Source organism: Geotrypetes seraphini, chromosome 7, assembly GCF_902459505.1.
Source record: "Geotrypetes seraphini chromosome 7, aGeoSer1.1, whole genome shotgun sequence".
In the NCBI taxonomy this organism is placed as follows: domain Eukaryota; kingdom Metazoa; phylum Chordata; class Amphibia; order Gymnophiona; family Dermophiidae; genus Geotrypetes; species Geotrypetes seraphini.
Window position 1 is genome coordinate 124,281,938 of NC_047090.1, and position 21,499 is coordinate 124,303,436.

The following is a 21,499-nucleotide window of genomic DNA, read 5'->3' on the forward strand; positions in this document are numbered from 1 at the left end:
TTAAAAGATTTCAAGAGGTGTGAAGGCCATTAATTGAATATTATAACGAGTAAAGTTTATTCTTTTTCCTTAGGGGATAATATATAGAAATGGGATGGGATGGGAGGGATAGGGAGGGAAAAATATTGGAAAGATGTTGTTATGAAAAATAAGGAGATATATGTAATAGGATGGGATATTTATTGTTGTGCATTACTGGGTATAATAAAATGTTTAAAGTGTTTGAGGAAGAAGGATGGGGGGAGGGACAGATTTCATGTCAGATTAATTGTATTATCAAAAAGGGATGTATAATTATATATAAATTTGGAAGGAATATTTTATTGATATGGAAAAGGGTGGGAGGTGGGGGGGAATAAAAACATGTATAATAATATTGTTTAAGAATGCCAAGTGTGTTATGTAAATTAATTGTAATAATACTGTACACTTGTTGAAAGAAATAAAAAGGAATAAAGATTTAAAAAAAAAAAAAAAAAAGTTCCAATTTGATCATTACCTGAAAAAAATGTGAAATCTTAGATCAGTTCCAAGACTCACAGGACAGAGATACTGTTATTGTCATCAGTAGATATTAGGCAAGGATTAGATCAGTGTACATGCTACTTTATAGTGGTGTTTGACATCTCATCTGCATTTGACTTGGTGGACCATCAGATACTGGTTGAATGCCACTTTGTAAGAGCAAATGCATCTGAGCAATTTGTGACTATTTTTTGGTGTTTTAAGGGTATTGTTTCATTACTGGAAGGGTGATCCACATGACTTCTGAGGTAGGCCTTGCGGCTGAAACACGGCTCATGTTGGCCTATGATGTGCACTGGCGCGATTCTATAAAGGAACGCGTCTCTTTTACAAAACTGCTCTATTTGCTATTCTAATCACTCTGCTACAGCTGCTGTACTACTTCTTTAGGTTCACATAGCCCAGTACCCCTACCATTTCTACCTCCTATGGCATGTAATAGGGAAAATCTTTTAAATTTTTGTGAGGAGTGGGAACAGTACTACCCTCCATTCACCCTCAGTTCAATCTCAGACCTTAGCCTTCGCAATATCAAAGCTGCCAAATTTTAAAAGGGAAATTTTCAATTCATGGTATTCCATCCTTCCACAGCCTTCTCCCCTTTTCCCATCCTTCTAATGAAATACTTTATTTACTTCCAGTGACTGCAAGGTTGGAAGAAAAGAGCACATAACAGCAGCTACCCAAAATTTACCAGCCCAATTAGTTATATTATATTTCCGACTCAGTGACTCTTGGTTTTGCTCAGTTGTGGGATGTGAACCAGGAACAAAAAAAATCTAAAAACTATCTTGCGGTTTCTTGTTCTTATTTTTTCCTTCCCAGTCTCAGCACTCCTACCACGTTCATCCCTCTCTTCACCCCTTAGTGCTTCTTCCTTCCAATCTGATCCTCTTTCTTCTTAGAATCCTTTTCTCAACTTCTCTCCCCTATCTGCCCTCTGCTTTTTGAATTCTCCACAGTTCCTCTCCCTGTCCTCATCGATTTCTCTTTCTTCAGCCCATCCCTCATCCACTTAACTTTGTATCACTGCCCATGCTCCCCTAGCTTATATTCAATTCAGCTCTGTTCTCCCTTTCACAGTTCATATTTCTTCCCTCAACCTCTTTTTCTCTCTGTGATACTCTTTCCTTTCCCTGCTTCTCTATCAAGTCTTCATTCCTTTTGCAGTACCTCCCTCAACACTTCTCCACCTCTCTATGGTAGACCAAAGGCAGGAAGCATGTCTGACCTACACTGCTACTCTCTTCTGCTCCCTGCTATGAGTCCATTGCTCAGCTATTACTTAGCCAGCCAACAGCTGAAGGGGGAGGTAAGACCAGTAGCTTAGGAGAAATCAACCTTCTCTCTTGCTTTCCTTTGCAGCCTATTGGCTGGCTAAGGACCATCTGACCAATGGTATCTCCTAAGCCACTGAAATATGCAGGTTGAATATAGTTTGTTGCCAGTAAGGATTAAAATTATATTACCTGTATTTATGTAGGTTGTAAACCTCATGGAATGTTTACAAATATGATTAAATAGAACCCTGCATGTACCCATAGTGCTATATATAAAATAAAGTGAGTTAATATGGCCATATACAAGCTGAACCTCTATGAATATTTTCTTTTATAACATGTCAAACTAAACATTTATTCTTAACTAATATTAAACCTATAGTAAAAAGGTGCTTGGAACTGAACTATTGTCTCCCTGCTTGAAATCTTTTTGTCCTGGCCATTAGGGTAGTTACACGATGAAAGTACTTACTGCTTAATTGTCTTGCCGCCTGGATCCACCTTGTTGAGGTAAGCATTCGATAAACTTCCATTTTGCTGTAGAATGCTTATATCTCCAAAAAGACTGAGTTTCTGAAGGTTCCTGTAGCAAAAGAAAGTTTTTTTTTTTAGAGCAATGTGTGTCAAATCCACCTATGTTAAAAAAAAAAAGTATATGGTACATCAATCTCTGCAAAACATACACAGTGGAAACAGAGAACTCCTATGGCTGAAGACTAAGACTAAACCTATCCAGCATTTAAGGAGGCAGCTCACAAGGTGATGTGGAGCTGTGTACAATGTGTGTTTGCCAAAACATGGCCTGTAAGTCACCTGACATAGGACTCAAATTACTACTTCTAATCATTTCTAGAGTGTTACTATACAAATGGCGCACAAATTTGGGCATAAAACTGGAGTAATGAGCCAATTATTGGTGCTAATTGGCAACAATTTTGAATTTATGTGAGCATCTTGTTAGGCACTATTCTATAAATTTTTTAGGGCACAACTGAAAAGGGGGTATGGCTATGGCTATGGGAGGAGCATGAGAGGACTGTCAAACGGAAAAGGCAAGGGAGGTGTCTTTTCAACCAATGATAAATCGGTGACGGGACAAAAGCGCACGAGACTTCGGTGTGCCGACATTGCAGCGCAGACAATTTGGCACAAGACCCCAGCGCGCCCTCTAAAAAGTTACTTTTAAAGGGCTCCAATGGGGGTGGGGGAACCCCCCCACTTTACTTCATACTCTTCACGCTGCTGTTGGAGGGGGATGTGGGGGTGCAACCCTCATATTATAGAGAAAACTTAACTTTTTCATTTAAAAAAAAAAAAATCAGGAAAAAGTTAAGTTTACTCTATAATGGAGGGTTCCAACCCCCCCCCCATGGCAGCGCGAAGAGTATGAAGTGAACTGGGGGGGGGGTTTCCCCACTCACACCCCGTGTCGGAGCTCTTAAAAAGTAACTTTTTAGGTGGCGCACTAGGGTCTTGTGCCGATCTGTCTGCGCTGCAATGTTGGCGTACCGAAGTCCCGCGCGAGAATGACTATGAACCGATAAATCTTTATTAAACAAGTAAACATCCCAACAAGGATCCCTGTTTTGGTGTATACAAACACCTTTCTCTGGGGACATGGCTGTACTCAGGCAGCAGAGTTCCTATGAGCGTTGGGAGCAGCGCAGAGCATTCAGGTTGGCTCCCTGTGCTAATAACTGCTATCGCGATTTAGTAAAAGGGGGGGGGGATTAGTAGCTTTCTTCTAGCAGCAAACTTTTTGTAAAGTGAAGTTTGGTTGGTTTGTTTTCATAGTACTTAGTTACACCCCCTCCCCCGGGTAAGTGCAAAAATCTTAAAGGCTCTTTATTTTCTCTAGTATAATCTAATGAAAATACTGAATTGTACTGAAATTCTGGAGAATAATTAGCAAAAATATTGTTTAAATGTTGTCAAATTTTGTGCACAGAGTTCCTTCAGAAGTAAATTTGAGCTCTAATGGAACTCAATTTCTAATATAAAATAATTTGTTGCCTATGATCTTTTTGCATACTCTTAAAGAGTATCAGGAAAGATATAATTTGGCCTAAATTATAAATCTCAAACATAATTTCATCCATTGAAATACCAGAGTCCCTAGTGAAGAATCATTGACTTTTTAATCCTAGTTGATGAATTTTCCCATGGTGGAATATATTACTACACTTAAACACAATGAAAAATGAAACCATGAGACTCTGAACTTCCAATACCATACGACTCAAGTATTATTCACTAGATTTGATAAATTTGTGCAGGAAAAAATTCATCTCCAGCACTGTAGCCAGTGTAATGTTCATCACTGATGTCATACTCCTGATAAAGATTTGTTTCTTTTCAAGGTTAAGTTGTTAATCCATCAGCTTTTTCTTTTAACATTTGGGTTTCTGATTCTACACTGAATTGACTACAGTCCAGTAACTTGCTATTTCTTTCCACAAGCTTCCTTCTCTTTCTGTAGAAGGCCATTCATCTAAATACTAGAACAATTAATGTATTTCCTCTCTTGATAGCTTTTTACAGTTCACACATTTTTGATAGCTGTATTTAAATATGGCATATACAGAATGGTGAGAAAAGCTTGCAACTATCACCTTGCGCTCAAGTAGAATCTTTTCAAAAGCTTATTGTGCTGCATATATGGCAAGAGGAAGTATCACATGCTCAACTTCCTGTTTTCAGTAGTTATTTCAAAAGTTACAAGACACTGCAAAACCTTTATACCTGAAAAGAGGAAGTCGACTAATGAAGTTCTACACTGCAACACTGATCACCATCATATTCCAACCAAACAGATCCAACTTTCCCAGCAAACATATAAAGTATTAGCTTGGAAATACTCAACCAAGCAACTTGTTGAAGTTATTATACAAAATGTACTGTAGTTGCTTGGTTACTTACTGGTGTAGGATGGAGAGAACATGTTAACTCCTATTCTAGCTGCTATTCGTTGGCTTCCAGTGGAAGATTAGGTTTTTACCTCAATAATATTTTCTGTACAAACGCATATGAGTTTTGAACCAGTGTGTTTTATCCTCCGTTGGTCATGAGACCCCGCAGAAGGCATCAATCACATTCTTTTCTCCGCCTCCACCTCCTTCCTCAGTGGCTATGCCCCAGTTCCTCAGTTAATACCAAAGCATTGCCAAACTCTTTATGAATAAACATAAAAAGCAGAGGTACAGGGAACCTCCCTGTCTACTTCACCTCTATTCTGCTCTGTAAAATGTCAATAAACAAAACACCTCAATTTAAAAAGACAATTGGTAAACAAGACGGAAACAAAAACCAAGGTGGCATAACCAATAAGCCACCTAGCTGAACACAACCTGCCCTGCACTGACTAGGGAGCTTTGCCCTCCCCTCATTTGTTTCTTAGTACTCTAATTTCCTCTCATACTCTGAACCTGTTTGCAAACATATAGTAATACATGCATGTCCGAGACAATAAGCAGGCTATTTTAAAAAAATGACAGGGCAGGCCTTTAAGACTCATATTCCTTTCTGCCTTTCCAGTGCAAAAGACGTACAAGTCTCGACCCAGTGGGATGTACCAGAGCAGTCCCTTGAGTCTAGGGAGGGACAGATGAATCTACTGTTAGCACTGAGAACCCAAATGTAGTGTCCAATCATGCTGCCACATCGACCCTATAAAACTTTGTGAAGATATGAAGAGTGGACCACGTGGCTGCCTTACAAATATCTTTCGGATGCCACAGCTCTGACCTCTGTACATGAAGAGGCCACACTCCTAGTCAAATGTGCCCGCCAGGAAATTGGTGATGGTTTCCCACACCCTATATATACGGATGACATCGCCATGTGAATCAGCCAGGAAATGGTAGCTTTAGAAGTCGGTCCACCCGTGCAACTAGGAATTGTTAGAACAGATGATCCAACAGACTAATTCGTTCATCATCTTGAGACAGTGGAGAAAAGTTCTCCTGACATCCAGATTCTTCAGAATCTTGTCCTTACTCTTCCAGCCCATAGAACTGAACATGGGCAGAAGAACTTCCTGGTTGACATGGAAACCTGAAACCACCTTCGAGAGGAAGGGCTGTGCAGAGCGACACTCCAGCCTCCATGAATCTGAGAAAAGGCTATCTGCAGGAAAAGGCCTACAACTCTGAAAAGTCTTCTTACAGAGGCTACAGCGATCAGGAACATAGTCTTGACCGTAAGATCCATGAGCAATGCCTCCTTCAAAGGCTTATATGGAGAATATAAGAATAGCCTTACTGGGTCAGGCCAAAGGTCCATCAAGCCCAGTAACCTGCTCTCACGGTGGCCAATCCAGGTCACTAGTACCTGGCCAAAATCCAAAGAGTAGCAACATTCCATGCTTCTGATCCAGGGCAAGCAGTGGCTTGCCCCATATCTTTCTCAATAACTATATAGAACAAACATAGCTTTGCTAAAAGCTTGTAACGTGATGTTGAAGTTCCATTTTGGAAACAACCGACATACCGGAGGATACAGCCATAACGTTCCCTTCAGAAATCTGGACACATTCGGATGAAATATCACTTAAATTTTCTCCACTCGAGTTCTAAAACTTGTACTTTGAGAGACCCAACGGCCAGACACTTTTCAAAACCTTCCTGGAGAAAAGTTAAGACCATGGGTAATGGAGCCCAAAAGGGCTCTTCAATTTGAATATTGCACCAACTCTGATAGTCACATAGGCTGCGACTGTTGACGATGACTTAGAGCCTAGGAGATTAGCTATGATCATTTCTGAATATCTCCTGCACGCTATGGCTGCGTGCTCAAGAGCCATGCCGTAAGCCCAAAGCGTTCTGGGTCTTCCAAGGCAATAGGACCCTGTGAAAGAAGAGCTGGATGAAGCGGTAGCTTGAGACACTTGTCCCTTTGTAGCTGCACCAGATCCGCATACCAAAGGCAAAAAGGCCAATCTGAAGTCACCAAAATCACCAACCCTGGATATCACTATTCAGAGAATGACTCGGCCTATCATGGGCCATGGTAGAAATATGTACAACAGAGCTGGCCTCTGGCCATGGTTGAGCCAGGGCATCCACTTTGGCGCTTCCATGCTCGAGTCAGCTTTGACATTGTCTACTCCTGCGACATGCACTATAGAGAGAGCCAGCAAGTGGACATCCACATTCCCTGATATTCCTTCCCATCCCCTCATACCTCTTCTTATTTTTAATTTAGGATGTAAATACTCTTCCCTTCCCCTATCTCCTTCTGTATCATTTATGTCACCCCTTTTTATTTTTAAAATTTTATATTTTATATTATTTTAGCATTGGAAACCGGTATATCAAAATATGAATATACTGGAAACTTGGAAACAGTTGAGCCTCTATTTTCAACAGAGCACTCTTGGTACCCCCCTGCTGTCTGTTGACATATGCCACCATGTGGCATTGTCTGAAAAGACCCCGACTGCTTTGTCCTTGTGGGTACTCCGCAACGATTGTACAGCTAACTGAATGGCTCACAGGTCCAACTTGTTGACTGGCCATTTTTCTTTTGGAGAGCGACCATCATCCCTGAACTGGATGCCCTCACAGTGACCTCCTCCTCCCCCCCCCAGCCATAAAGGCTGGCATCCATCATCACGTTTACCCAGGGATGTATGTGAAAAGGCATGCCACCTGACAGGGATGCTGGCCGAAGTCATCATTGTAGACAAGGGATCTCAAAGTCCCTCCTTGAGGGCCGCAATCCAGTTGGGTTTTCAGGATTTCCCCAATGAATATGCATTGAAAGCAGTGCATGCACATAGATCTCATGCATATTCATTGGGGAAATCCTGAAAACCCGACTGGATTGCGGCCCTCACGGAAGGACTTTGAGACCCCTGTCGTAGACTGCAACGCGCTTCCGTTGTCCAAGGCGGTGGCGTCTGCAAGGATCACAGTACAACAGAGAGTCCTGTAGTGGGTAAAGATGGACTTTCATCCATGGAACATCTTCTAAAGTGGCTATCAAAGATCCCAGCACCTGGAGGTAGTGCCACACCATAGGAGCTGGCATTGCCAATAGCTCCACAATTTGCTGTAGTAACTTCCTCCTGCGCATCTCAAACAGAAAGACACGGCTCTCTGCTATATCGAATCTCACACCCAAGTACTCCAAGGATATCCAAGATTTCAGATGGCTTTTCCAGAAGTTGATGATCCAACCCAGCTCCTGCAGCACCTAGACCAATTGGGCCACTACCTGCTTGCCCTCGAACTTGGATGGGGCTCTGATCAGCCAATCATCCAAGTACAGATGCACCTGGACCTCTACTTTGCGTAGATGTGCTGCCACTACAACCATCACTTTGGTGAAGGTGCGAGGTGCCATTGCTAGATCGAAGGGCAATGCTCAGAATTGGAATTGCCTCCATTAACACATGGAATCTCAAGTACTTCCTGTGATCCAGGAAAATGGGGATATGGAGATAAGCTTCGGTAAGATCTGGAGAGGCCAGAAATTCTCCCAGCATTACTGAGGCAATGACTGCGCGCACAGTCTTCATTTGGAACCGCAGCATGAGTGCCGCATTGAATGACTTTAGATCTAAGATCAGTCTCCTGTCTTCCAAGTCTCTCTTGGGTAAGATGAAATAGATAAAGTATCTGCCCAAGCCCAAATCTGCTGCTGAGATGGGCTCTATGGCTCAGATATCTACGAGCTGCTTCACTTTTGCTTGCACTTTGATTACCTTCTCTGTCAGACTAGCCGGAGAATCCACAAAACAAGTCCTGCAGAGGACGAAAGAATTTAAGCTTGTAACCTCAAATAACTTCTAGGCCTCCCAATAAGCCAACAACCTCCCACCTATCTGAGGAGGAATGGCTGCCAACCTGGCATCATTGTTTCTTGGAGGCTGCAGATGGTTGGGAACCAGAGGACTGAGGCCATCTGGAGGAACCAAATCTCTGTCAAGAGACCTGATATGACCTTTCTGCAGAAAAACCTCTTGTATACTGGTGAGGTCTCTGGGACCACATCAATTACTCCATGCTGACCCCCTTGGGGGGGGGGGGGGCTCAGTCTACTATCCCTAGTAGTGACTTAGGGGGAAGATCTGTTACACTGGCCAAACCCTTGCCAAACAACATTTGACCCATGAACGGTAGTCTGCTTAAAGTGGCCTTGGAAGCTGAATCTGCTGCCCACTGCCTTATATAAAGCATCCTGCGGGCGGATATGGAATAAGCAGAAACCTTGCTCATGACCCTGAACATGTCATAAAAAGCATGTGCTACATAGTCTACCTCCGCAAGTATCCACTAAGGGCAAGCTTCATTATCCACGACCAAGGACCAGGTAATCTAGTATGACAAGTGTGTGCGACTAAAGACATGGCTCCTGCTACCTTCAGTCCTAATGCCTTTTTTTCAGGCTGCCAATCGGACTGAACCTCCGAGCCCTCACATGATTCCTCTCAATGACAGGGGAAGGGGAAATGCAGCCAGCCCCCGCTAGGGCCACGAGGGCTAATTCAAGGCCACCCAGCCTGTGCTCAAGCTCCAGCTAAATCAGGCGTGAGCAGAGCTTCCAAGGGCATGGTTCCTGATGACATGTTGGTAGAAGACTGTTATTACATTAGTATACAGAGTGTTGATTCAAATCTTGTGGACTGCGATCATGGAGGTCCACGTTTTCTTTCAACTGTGTATTAGATTCCCAATATTAGCTATTTACTGGAGCTTAAAGCACCATCCCAAAGAAAGACAAGGCTTGGGTGGAAAGAAACACCTTATGTTCCGTGTGAACAGAACAAATTACCAGACGAGTAGGCTCCTTTTACAAAGCGGTGCTACTGGTTAGCGATGTGCACATGAGAGGTTATTATTCCCCTGAAGCAGCCGGTTTGCCCGGTGAAACATGAATTCATGTTGGACTCTTCTTTTTGGATTTAGTTCTGCTTGGCTAATAAAACTGGAGTGCAGCGTTTGAAGTCTGTTGTGAAGATTTATCAATGGAACTTTTCAGGTAAGTTTTGCCTCATTGCGCATGCATGCTGCAGTTTGCGAGTCTCCTTTATTCACTGCAAGATAGAATTAATGGAGGTTGGAGTTTTTCATGCCAATGACTACCTAGCAGTATTTGTACTTCTTGCTGTTTTGAGGCTTTTTTTCTCTACCTCTTCTGTAGTGTTGCAGTGTATTTTTGGGTCTCACTCTTGTTAACCTGTTTTCAATAGTTTATTTTGGATTATATGTTCACCTGTTCACTATTAAAATTCTGGAGGTTTACTTGGATCAGAATTTATCAATGGGTACTCAAATGCCATAGTTCACAAAAGCTTTTTTATGTTGTGGAAACTACAAACAGTTATATCTTGATACTAATTCCTTTAGGCTTTTAGTACAATCTTTGATCTTGAGTATTTTTAGGTTATTATAATATTATTTACTTAGCAGGTTATCAAAAAAACTTTAATAGATTATGTATCATTCAAAATACAGTGGTACCTCGGTTTATAAGTGCACCGGTTTGCGAGTGTTTTGCAAGACGAGCAAAACATTTGCAAAATCGGTGCCTCGGAAACCGAGCATGGCTCGATTTACGAGCACCCCCCCCCCCCGGCACCCCCCCTGCGATCCGGCACCCCCCCTCGCCACGATTGGGCACCCCCCGCCACGATCCGACCCCCCCCGACACAATTGGGCACCCCCCCGCCGCTTCTTACCCTCATCTGGGCACTCTTGAAGATCAGCCTCCTCGTCTGCTGGGCCTTGAGCATCTGAGCATGCTCAAGGCCTGCGAGTTCACGTTCTGAACGTGAACGTGAACTCGCAGGCCTTGAGCATGCTCAGATGCTCAAGGCCCAGCAAACGAGGAGGCCGATCTTCAAGAGTGCCCAGATGAGGGTAAGAAGCGGAGGGGGGGGTGCCCAATTGTGTCGGGGGGGATGTCGAATCGTGTCGGGAGGGGTGCCCAATTGTGTCGGGGGGGGGGGGGGGTCGGATCGTGTCAGGGGGTGCCCAATCGTGTCAGGGGTGCCGGTTCGAGGCAGGGGGGTGCCGGATCGCAGGGGGGGTGCCGGATTGCGGGGGGAGTGCTTGTAAATCGGTTCTCGGGGGGGGGGGGGGGGTAACGCATCAGGCGAGTTTCCATTATTTCCTATGGGGAAACTCGCTTTGATAAACGAGCATTTTGGATTACGAGCATGCTCCTGGAACGGATTATACTCATAATCCAAGGTACTACTGTACAGCGGTTCATTTAATTTTTAATTTGAAGACGACAGACCATGTGTCACTGTATTATCGAAAACTTCATTGGCTTCCTTTCTTTTTCCCATCCTCCTTTCCCTCCCCATTTTGCGAGTCTGGCATCTCTTCCTGCCCACTGATGGTTTTACAAACAATCATCTTCCCAGCAACAATTCAGCCAGGATTTTTCTGGATAACCCCAGGGGCCTTTCCTCTGTAGCAATTTCCTTCAAGTAGACAGGCAGGGATGGTGTTTGTGTGAAATGGGAGGGGGGACAGGGAAAGAGAAAGCCGAGTTTGGACTGGGCAGTGTTCTTCAATATAAAGCCTGTGGCCTGTATGTGGCATGATGTCTCCGGCTCTCTCATCCTCTCCATTTCAGTCAATGCTTCCACAGATCTTCAAGCGACAGATGGCTGCCAATCCTCAGCCAGTAAGTCAGGCACTAGATTCCGCTGTAGAGTCGAGCGTGGGAATGCTCGACTCTCTGGAGCAGAACATCTCACTGTCCAGCAGAGGCAGGGAGCTTTGAGTCAAGTTTTGGGAGAGAGGAGGATGAGACCCCGGAGCTAGATTTAGGTAGTGCTTCATTCGTGATATTGCTGCAAGGTGGGGGGGGAGGGGGAACGCTGGAGGGACTGGAGAACAGACAGCAGCACCTGCAGTTACCCTGGAGACACTCTTAGAGGCCATAAGGAAGCTGGATTTAATGGTGAGGAAAACTGCATAGATATGGAGTTATTGGTAGCCAAAGTTGATGCTTTCTCCTTAAACACTGAAAAGGTATGACAAGATTGTAAGGAAGATTCAAACAGAAACTAAATATTTTGAGATATTCTATTTCTGCATTATGAAAGATCAGAACTTTGTTTCATGAAAGATTGAGCAAATAGAGAATTTCAACAGACAATTAAGGGTGTTAAATTGTCCAAAAATTGTGGCTATGCCTCTAGTTGAAGTATTTAAGAAATTTCTATTAGAAAATTTGAATCTTCCCCAGGAAAGTATTCCACCTATAAATAAAGCATACTATCTATCGGTTACTAAAGATAAAAAAAACTTGGAACAGGGGACATACCAGTAATTGAAAGTGGGACTACTGAGAAAAATTTGCAGGACCTTACCGCAATATTTGAAGATTCTTTATCTGAAGTTAAGGAGCAAGTTACTTCGATTGTGAATTTTGTGTCTGAACAAGATCTTGCCTCTGTTTATGAAAATTTACTTTAAAAAGGGTGCAACTCCTTTTTGTGGACAGAGAATATGGATATATCTGCACATGACTAAGTCAACTCAAGAGAGACATAGAGAGTTTCTTATAATGCGAGAGGAAGCAAAAAAATTGGGAGCTACTTTTTTTGCTAGCATACCCCTGTAAATGTGTAGTTGGTTATTTGGGATTGAGATATGTTTTGCCTTCCTGAACATCTAAGATCATTTTTGGACCTCAAAGAGGTCCGGGATGAAATAAAAGAGTAGATCGAGGTTTAGCCATTTAAGCCTTATTCTTGGAATTGTATTAGGTAAAAAGTCTCCCTTTAATCTATCGCCTTCCTTCTACTTATTATAGTGGTCTAAGGAAGAGACCAAATCCAATATTATATTTTCAAATAATTTATTTTTCCTCTTTGTTTTAAAAATTTCTTATTTGGAATTAGTTCTGTATTACTGAAAAAAGTGTTTATAACTTGTAATGATTGATAAGAGAATTAAAAAAAAAAGAAAAAAAAGATGAGACACTAAAAAGATGCTTAAGATATGAAAAGTTCACATACATTATCTTTTTGCTGGTTCTCTAAAATGGAATCTTAATCCATAAAACATCCTCAAGATATGTTCTATTGTAGCTTAGAAAGATTAAAAGATAAAATAAAACCAGATAGTAGGGTTAAATGATCAAATATCTCAATAGATGAATGTGAATTTATAAATGATCTGGAAATGGAGACGAATAGTGTGATCAAATTTTCAGATAACACAAAACTATTCAAAGTTGTTAAAATGCATATGGACTGCAGGAGAACCTTGGGAGGCTGGAAGACTGGGCATACAACTGGCAAATGAACTTTAATGTGGACAAGTGCACACTAGGAAGAATAACTCAAATTATAACTATATGGTGATGACTCCTAATGTGGAACCCAGCATCAAGTAAAGGAATTTAGGGGTCATTGCGGACAATATGTTGAAACATTCTATTCAATGTGTGGCAGTGGCCAAAAAAATGCAATGTTCAAAATTATTAGGAAAGGAAAAGAGATTAAAAATAAAAATCATCATAATGCCTCTCTTTGTATTGCTCCATGGTGAAACCACACCTTGAGTATCCTGTGCAACTTTGGTTGTTGCATCTCAAAAACTTGATAGTGGAACTGGAAAAAATACAGAGAAGGGAACCCTAAATAATTAAAAGGCTAAGGGGTGAGGGCTCTTCAGCTTGAAGAACAAACAGTTAAGGGGAGATATGATTTAGGCCTATAAAATCCCAAACATTAGGGGACATTCCATGAAGTTTACATAAAGTACATTTAAAACAAATTGAAAAAAAAAATTTCCCAGAGCAATAGATAAAAGCAATTAACTTAGCTGTGTTTAAAAATAGGTTTAGACAAAATCCTGGAGGAAAATTCCATAAATCATTATCAACGCAGATCTGAGAGAAGCCATTTCTTATCCCCAAAGAATCTCGCTAGTTGTTGAGTCTGCATGGTACTTGTGACCTGTCCTGAATTGACCCTGTTAGAAACAATATACTGCGCTAGATAAGTTCCTGGAGGAAAAGTCCATAATCTGTTATTGAGAAAGACACGGGGGAAGCCACTGCTTGCCCTGTATTGGTAGCATGGAATATTGCTACACCTTGGGTTTTATCCAGGTACTAGTGACCTGGATTGGTCACCATGAGAATGGGCTACTGGGCTTGATGGACCATTGGTCTGACCCAGTAAGGCTTTATTTATGTTCTTATATTATATGTTGGGAAAAGCAGCATAACATATTGCAATAAACCACAAACCATCCTCTTCTATACATTTTATTATGTTAAACTACTATATAGGTGGTTATCCTTATATAAAATTCAACATTCCTAAGGATCAACTGTATGAGTGTTGTTATACTTTATATAAAGAAAATTCCTCAGATACAGTAGACTCTCAGTTAACCGGCACCCATGAGGATTGGTAGATGCCGGATAAATGTAGTTTCTGGTTGTTTAAGAGTTACTATTAAAAACAGGCCTAACTTATACTATACCCCATATTATGCCATACCATAAATTGTTCCAGACAAACTATCGGACATGTGGTAGGCAAAGCATGGGTTTACTCAGGTGTGGAAGGCCAAATTTATATTTAAATTTCTGACAGAAATTGATTTTCTTTTTTATTTAAAAAATATTACAATATTTCTTTGATTTTTTTTCTGGTTGCTTGAGTTCCAGTTAGCTGAGAGACTACTGTATATGGGACTTGTATACTACCTTTTTGCAATTTTCTTTTTTGTCTTCCAGCTGCCCGAGCTGGCTTTCATCAAGTCGCATGTGGCTGCCAAAACTTCTCCTCTGATGCAACTTCCTGTTTCCAGTTGCATCAGAGGAGAAGTTTTGGCAGCCACACGCGACTTGATAAAAACCGGCACAGGCAGCTGGAAGACAAAAAAAAGAAAATCGCCATGAAGGTAAGGGGGAGGGAGGGAGATGCCCAATCAGTCACATGTCATTCTCTAGCTCAGGGGTGGCCACACTTTTTGGGCTTGCGAGCTACTTTTAAAATGACCAAATCAAAATAATCTACCAACAATAAAATTTTAAAAAATACAAAGCACATTGTACGCAGAGAAAATGTTAATTATCATTTATATTCTGCGGGTTTTCAAAGAGGTCAAGGCAGATGACTTTATGCAATGTCACCTCAGTAACTATACAAAAATAGACAAATATACCCCCTCCCTTTTTACTAAACCGTGATAACGTTTTTTAGCGCAGGGAGCTACGCTGAATGCCCTGCGCTGCTCTCGATGCTCATAGGCTCCCTGCGCTAAAAACCGCAATTGCAGTTTAGTAAAAGGAGGCCATAGTGCAAAATATAGACAGCAGTTATAAATTTTCAAAACGGACACATTTTGATCACTAAATTGAAAATAAAATTATTTTTCCTTTCTTTGTTGTCTGGTAATTTCATCAATCTCTGGTTGCACTTTATTCTTCTGACTGTACATCCAATATTTCTTCCCTTCTTTCAGCCTCCTGTATGCTTCCTCTCCTCTAGACCTCAGTCCCTCCCCCAACTTTTTCTTTCTTAAACCTTGCCCCCTTCTTTCTTTCTCTCTCCATGCCCCCTTTCTTTCTGTATGTCTCTCTCTCTCTGTGCCCCCTTTCTTTCTCCATGCCCCCTTTCTTTCTTTGTCTATCTCTCTCCATGCCCCCTTTCTGTCTGTCTCCCTATCTTTCTGTCTCCCTGCCCCCCTCTTTTTATTCTTTCTCCCAAGCCACGGCCATTGGGGAACAGGCCGCTACCGCCGCGGAGGAATAGGCTGCCACCGCCACTGGGCAACAGGCCGCTGCTGAGTTCTGAGCTCTCACTGCTTCCCCTTCCCCGTAAAGAGGACGCTGAAGCGCCGCGCCGACCAACCTTCCCCACCCAACGTCAATTCTAACGTCGGAGAGGAAGTTTTGGGCCAGCCAGGTAGCGATTGGCTGGCCCAGAACTTCCTCTCCGATGTCAGAATTGACGTTGGGTGGCGAAGGTTAGTCGGCCTGGCACTTCAGCGTCCTCTTTACGGGGAAGGGAAGCAGGTTGGGCACTCCTGCTCTAGCTAGCTGAGCCGCACTCAAGTGGCTAAAGAGCCGCAGTTTGCCGACCACTGCTCTAGGGTATATATATTCAGGGCTTCCAGTCTCTCCTCTGACATCTTCTGGCGCAAACCTCCTATCATTTTTGTTGTCTTCCTCTGGACCACTTCAAGTCTTCTTATGTCCTTTGCCAGATACAGTCTCCAAAATTGAACACAATACTCCCCTTCACTTTTGAGTCTCACAATGACACTTTTGCACTTCTTCCTATCACTGATATATCTAAAAAATGTCTTGTCTCCCCATTTTACCGTGTCAGCTATTTTTTTTCTTCCATTTGTATCTTTGCTTTCCTGACTAGAATGGATTAATGGAATTTATTTACCAAAAAATGTAAACAATGAATGAATATAGAGCCTCATGTTACATAATTAAAAACTAATTCTTAATTCATGATGAATAACTTTTGGACTATAATGTACCTTAAATAGAAAGCTATCTTTAAATAGATTTTCCCCCAAAAGCAATTTAAATAAAAAAAAATAAAGAGTCACTGGATTTTAATCCACCTTGATATAGTTATACTCATCAAAAAGATACGTTTTCAACATTTTATGAAAGAAATAGTAAGTCACGCTTATTTCATAAGGCAAGTTATTCCAGATCAGAAGCAAAGAGAAATAACAGCTGGGAAGAAGGTGATCACAATATTATCCGCTTCAACCTGGACACAGGGGCAAAACATCGATCCAGAACGACGGCCACGGCACTGAACTTCCGAAAAGGGAATTACGAAGGGAAGAGACTCATGGTGGGGTAGAAGATTAAGAAGAAGATAAACACTGTAAAAACACTAGAACATGGCCCTTTTTTAAGAACACAGTCATAGAGGCGCAGAATCTATATATACCACGTAACAACAAAGGATCCAAGAAGAAAAAGAACAAGGAACTGGCGTGGCTCACTGTAGCGGTGAAAGAAGCGATCAGAGAAAAGAAGACTTTTTTTAAGGAATGGAAAAGGTCAAAAAGGGACAAAAACTGGAAAAAGCACAAACAACATCAAAGCAGGTGCCATAAGGCAGTAAAAGGGGCCAAAAGAGACTACAAGGAAAAAATAGCCAAGGAGGCAAAAAACTTCAAGCCGTTCTTTACAATATATTAAGAGGAAACGATCCGCGAAGGAAGCGGTGGGGCAGTTGGATGAACATGGAATAAAGGGAGTGCTAAAGGAGGACAAAGCCATCGCCGACAAACTGAACACATTTTTTGCATCTGTATTTTCCGAAGAGGATATACACAACATACCGGAAGCCGACAGGCTATACGCAGGAAACGAAGACGGGAAACTGACTGGGTTTACGGTAAGTCTAGAAGAGGTATGCAAGCAGACTGATAGGCTTAAAAACAATAAATCCCCTGGACCGGCAGGTATCCAGCTGAGGATAATCAAGGAACTGAAAGGAGTTATAGCTGAACTGCTTCAACTAACACCCAATCTGTCGATCAATTTGGGAAGGATTCCGGAAGACAGGAAAGTGGCAAATGTTACGCCGATCTTCAAGAAAGGTTCGAGGGGAGATCCGGGAAACTACAGACCAGTGAGTCTCAACTTGGTACCGGGAAAGATGGTAGAGGCGCTGATACAGATCACCTAGAGGACCAGCCAGCACAGCTTTAGCAAAAGATCTTGCTTGACGAACTTGCTGCACTTCTTCGAGGGAGTAAACAGGCAGATAGACAAGGGTGACCCAGTCGACATTGTATATCTGGATTTTCAGAAGGCGTTCGACAAGGTCCTGCATGAACGACTACTTCAAAAAATTGCGAGCCATGGAATCGAGGGTGAAATACTCATGTGGATTAAAAACTGGTTGCCAGATAGGAAACAGAGAATGGGGGTAAATGGACAATACTCGGACTGGAAAAGCATCACAAGTGGAGTGCCGCAGGGTTCGGTGCTTGGACCCATGCTCTTCAACATATTTATAAATGACCTGGAAATTGGTACGACAAGAAGGTGATAAAATTTGAGGAAAATACGAAGTTATTCAGAGTAGTGAAGACACAGAAGGATTGCGAAGACCTGCAACGTGGATAAGTGTAAGGTGATGCATGTTGGTTACAAAAATCTTATTCATGAATACAGGATGTCTGGTGCGGTACTCGGAGAGACTCCCCAGGAAAGAGACTTGGGAGTACTGGTCGACAAGTCAATGAAACCGTCCACGCAATGTGCGGCAGTGGCGAAAAGGTGAACAGAATACTAGGAATGATTAAGAAGGGGATTACGAACAGATTGGCCGCTGTACCGGGCCATGGTACGTCCACACCTGGAATACTGCGCCCAGCACTGGTCACCGTACATGAAGGACACAGTGCTACTCGAAAGGGTCCAGAGAAGAGCGACTAAAATGGTTAAGGGGCTGGAGGAGATGCCTTGAAAAGAGGAGACATGATAGTAGATAAAGACAGGTTGTTCATCCTTTCCAAGGTGGGGAGAACGAGAGGGCACTCTCTAAAGTTAAAAGGGGATAGATTCCATACAAACGTAAGGAAGTTCTTCTTCACCCAGACAGTGTTGAAAACTGGAACGCTCTTCCGGAGGCTGTTATAGGAGATAACACCCTACAGGAATTCAAGACAAAGTTAGACAAGTTCTTGCTAAACCAGAATGTACGCAGGTAAGGCTAGACTCAGTTAGGGCAAGGGCCGCCGTGGGAGCGGACTGCTGGGCACGATTGACCACTGATCTGACCCAGCAGCGGCAATTCTTATGTTCTTAGTTTCTCTAAACCAGAGTGTTCAACCTTGGCACTCACCAGGTCAGGTTTTCTATGACTATGCACGAGATCTATTTGCATGCAGTCTCCACTGTAGGTAAATAGATCTCATACATATTTATGAATGTCATGCAAATAGATCTCATGCATAGTCATTAGGAAAATCCTGAAAACCTGACTGGATTGCAGCCCAGAACCAAGGTTGGACACTTCTGCTCATCATGATCATCAAAAGCCCCTGGTCTTGAGAGGTGATAACAGGACAGGAGCTCAGAAAGACCCAGATGCCATCCAGTAGAGGGCTACAGACCCAAAAGCTTCATCATCACTGGTCCATTTAAAGCTGGAGCCTGAATTCTACTTCAGTTTTCAGTTAATGCAGCCCTTCATTTGAGCCCAAATTTTACTCTAACAAAACTCCAGGGACAACAGGAACTCACGCACACACTCGAAGACTAAGATAAGTTACGTCAGCAAGGAATCCCCATTTCTCCCAAACATGACAATAAAACGGGAAGGGGTAAAACGCGGACCTCACAGACCTTATGTATCTAAAACCACACGTCTTTAAAAAATCTGAGGTCTGTGCCACTTGTAGTTTCTGGCTCTGACAGACCTCTATGACAATTTAGCTCTGACGGATCCTATGTTGAGACTAAAAGCAAGACTTTTGCCCTGAGGTCTATGCCACTTTTAGTCTCAGCACAGTGAGGGAAAAGCATTAGCATCTGTCAGAGCCAGAGACTAAAAGTGGTGGGGACCTCAGATTTTTAAGAATGTGCAGTTCAGATCTGTGAGGTCAGATGCACTGCAGACCTTTGCACACATTTTTTAACCCCCCCCCCCCCCCCAGCCCCAAACCCAGCTATTAACCATCCAGTGTCATGGGAGCTCTTGAAATAAGCGCGGAGGGAGATATCGAGAGGAAGGGACGATCAGGCTAATTAGCAAAAGCCACGGTGCGCCTCTTCCCTCCTTAGCCATTAGGGAAGGCAGAACCTTGAGCTGAGCGTGCAGGGAAAAAGCGGTGGAATAAGCTAAGAGGCGGACTTGTCAATGCACGGACCTCAGATTTTTAAGGACGTGCGGTTTTAGATCCGCGTTTTACCCCTTCCCCAATAAATCGAACCATACACCAGGTCAATGAATTTGGTGTCCGGGCCCGCGCCCTCCTCACCTGTTATTCTTGATGCTGCTCAGCACACACAACACCTGCTCCAGGTAAGTGCGCAGGTCATCCAGCCAGCGCAAGGAGGGCTGCGCATCATCCGCCTCGGGCTCCGCGTCGCCTCCTGTCCCCGCGGCGGCCGCCGCCGCGCTTAAGTAGTTGTCGGCGGCGAACTCGACCCGCAGCTCCCGCACGAACCAGCCGCACTTTCGCATGAGGAAATCGAGGCGCGGACGCTCGGCGGACGACACGCGCACGTTGAGCCGCAGCTCGGGCCAGAGCGCCGGGTAGAAGAGGCACTCGCGCCAGCGCGAGCAGGCGGCCGAGGCCCGCAGCCGGTCTGGGGCGGGCAGGAAGGAGAAGATGTGCACGATGAGCTCGCTGGGCAGAGACGAGGCGCCCACGTCTCCGCACAGAGCCATGGCCGCCCGCGCACGAAAGGTCCCGCAGCGTAGAGCTCAGCAGCCCGGCCCCGGTCCGCCAACAGACCAGCAGGTGCCTGCGACAAAATCAACAACAACATCAATGACAAGACTGCCGGAGGGGGGCGGGGCTCCTCTGCCGAGTCTGTCCCGGCAGGAACCTACCACCTTGCCACGCGGAGAGGGGAGTGCGCAAGCGCCTACGGCACCTCGCAGCCGGAGCTCACCGCCCACTACAGGATTCGCGTCTTTAAGGAGCTGGTGCCAGACCAGTTTGACAGCGTCGTGTAGGCCAGGATCTAGGAAAGGGAGCGGGCCTAGATTCTTAGAAGCGTGCGTGATGGGTACTTCCTATTAATAGTATGGTAGGTGCGGCTCAGCCGCCTGTTTCTGAGAGCGCGAATTGGGGCGCGCGTTCCCTTCAGAACGAGGTTTATTGTGACCGTGCGACGTCTGTTCCTGGGCCGTCCGAGAGGGCACTTCTTAACTAGGCGGCGCGGGAGGTTCGCCAGAAGTGTAAGGCCGGGTGCCTTACGTCACGCTGCAGCTCAACCTTGTGTCCTCTCGGATGGTACAGCTCGCTAGCGCCGCGCTTGCTTTCATCCGTTCGGCCTGTAGGAATAGAGAACTGCGGTCGCATTTTTCTGTAGGGGCGGTGACGGTCGAGGCATGTGACCGGAAGAACGCTTGACGACAGACGAAGGCGTGGTCGTTGGAGATGAGAAGCATTTATTCCTGCTCATGCCACGGTGTTTGGGTGACTTCAAGGTGTTTATCTGTTCTCACTAAACATTAAGTTAGCGCCACTTTGAATCCAAATGATCTGAAGGAGAGCCGCAAACTATGTTCCCCGTGTGGGGCTGCAACACGACTTACTGGCAAGTGGTAATGACGATATCCATCACTTCAAGCTCACTTTTAAACTTTTCATTGAGAGGCAGAGAGTAGAACAATAAAAGCGGAATGATAATTGAGGTCTCTGTGGACTACCACAGATGAAAACGGTGTTATAGTCTGCATGAGTGCCAACCAGGGCTGGACTATATTGGACCTTAGACATACTCATACTCATGCCCCCCCCCCCAATCAGGATTTCCACTCTCCCTGATTTAAGTCTTTTTCTCAGCCTTGCTCCCCCCCCCCCCCAGCATTTCATTTCTCCAGAAGTAGCAGGGAATGTATAGAGCCTATCTGTGGGTATGGTGGCAGTAATTGGGTGTGCATATTCCTCAAATGGAAAGGCTTAATGGTTAGAACTGGAGAACTGCCAAGTTACCAGTTCAGGAGGGAGATTCTAAACGAATCCTGGATCTCTGCAACC

At 43.8% G+C, this 21,499-nt stretch overlaps 1 protein-coding gene across 1 annotated transcript in view; it reads right to left on the bottom strand.

The window, feature by feature from the left end:
* The window catches only part of FBXO33 (F-box protein 33), a 38,481-nt gene extending 17,615 nt beyond the window's left edge, over positions 1–20,866 (bottom strand). Inside the window, exons 1-2 of the mRNA XM_033952638.1 lie at positions 19,766–20,866; positions 2,278–2,388 (exon numbers count right to left, since the gene is read on the bottom strand). Of these exons, the coding sequence (XP_033808529.1) occupies positions 2,278–2,388; positions 19,766–20,178 (524 nt within the window). The 5' untranslated portion in view covers positions 20,179–20,866. The remainder of the gene's footprint in view (positions 1–2,277; positions 2,389–19,765) is intronic.
* Between the last annotated feature and the right edge of the window lie 633 nt (positions 20,867–21,499).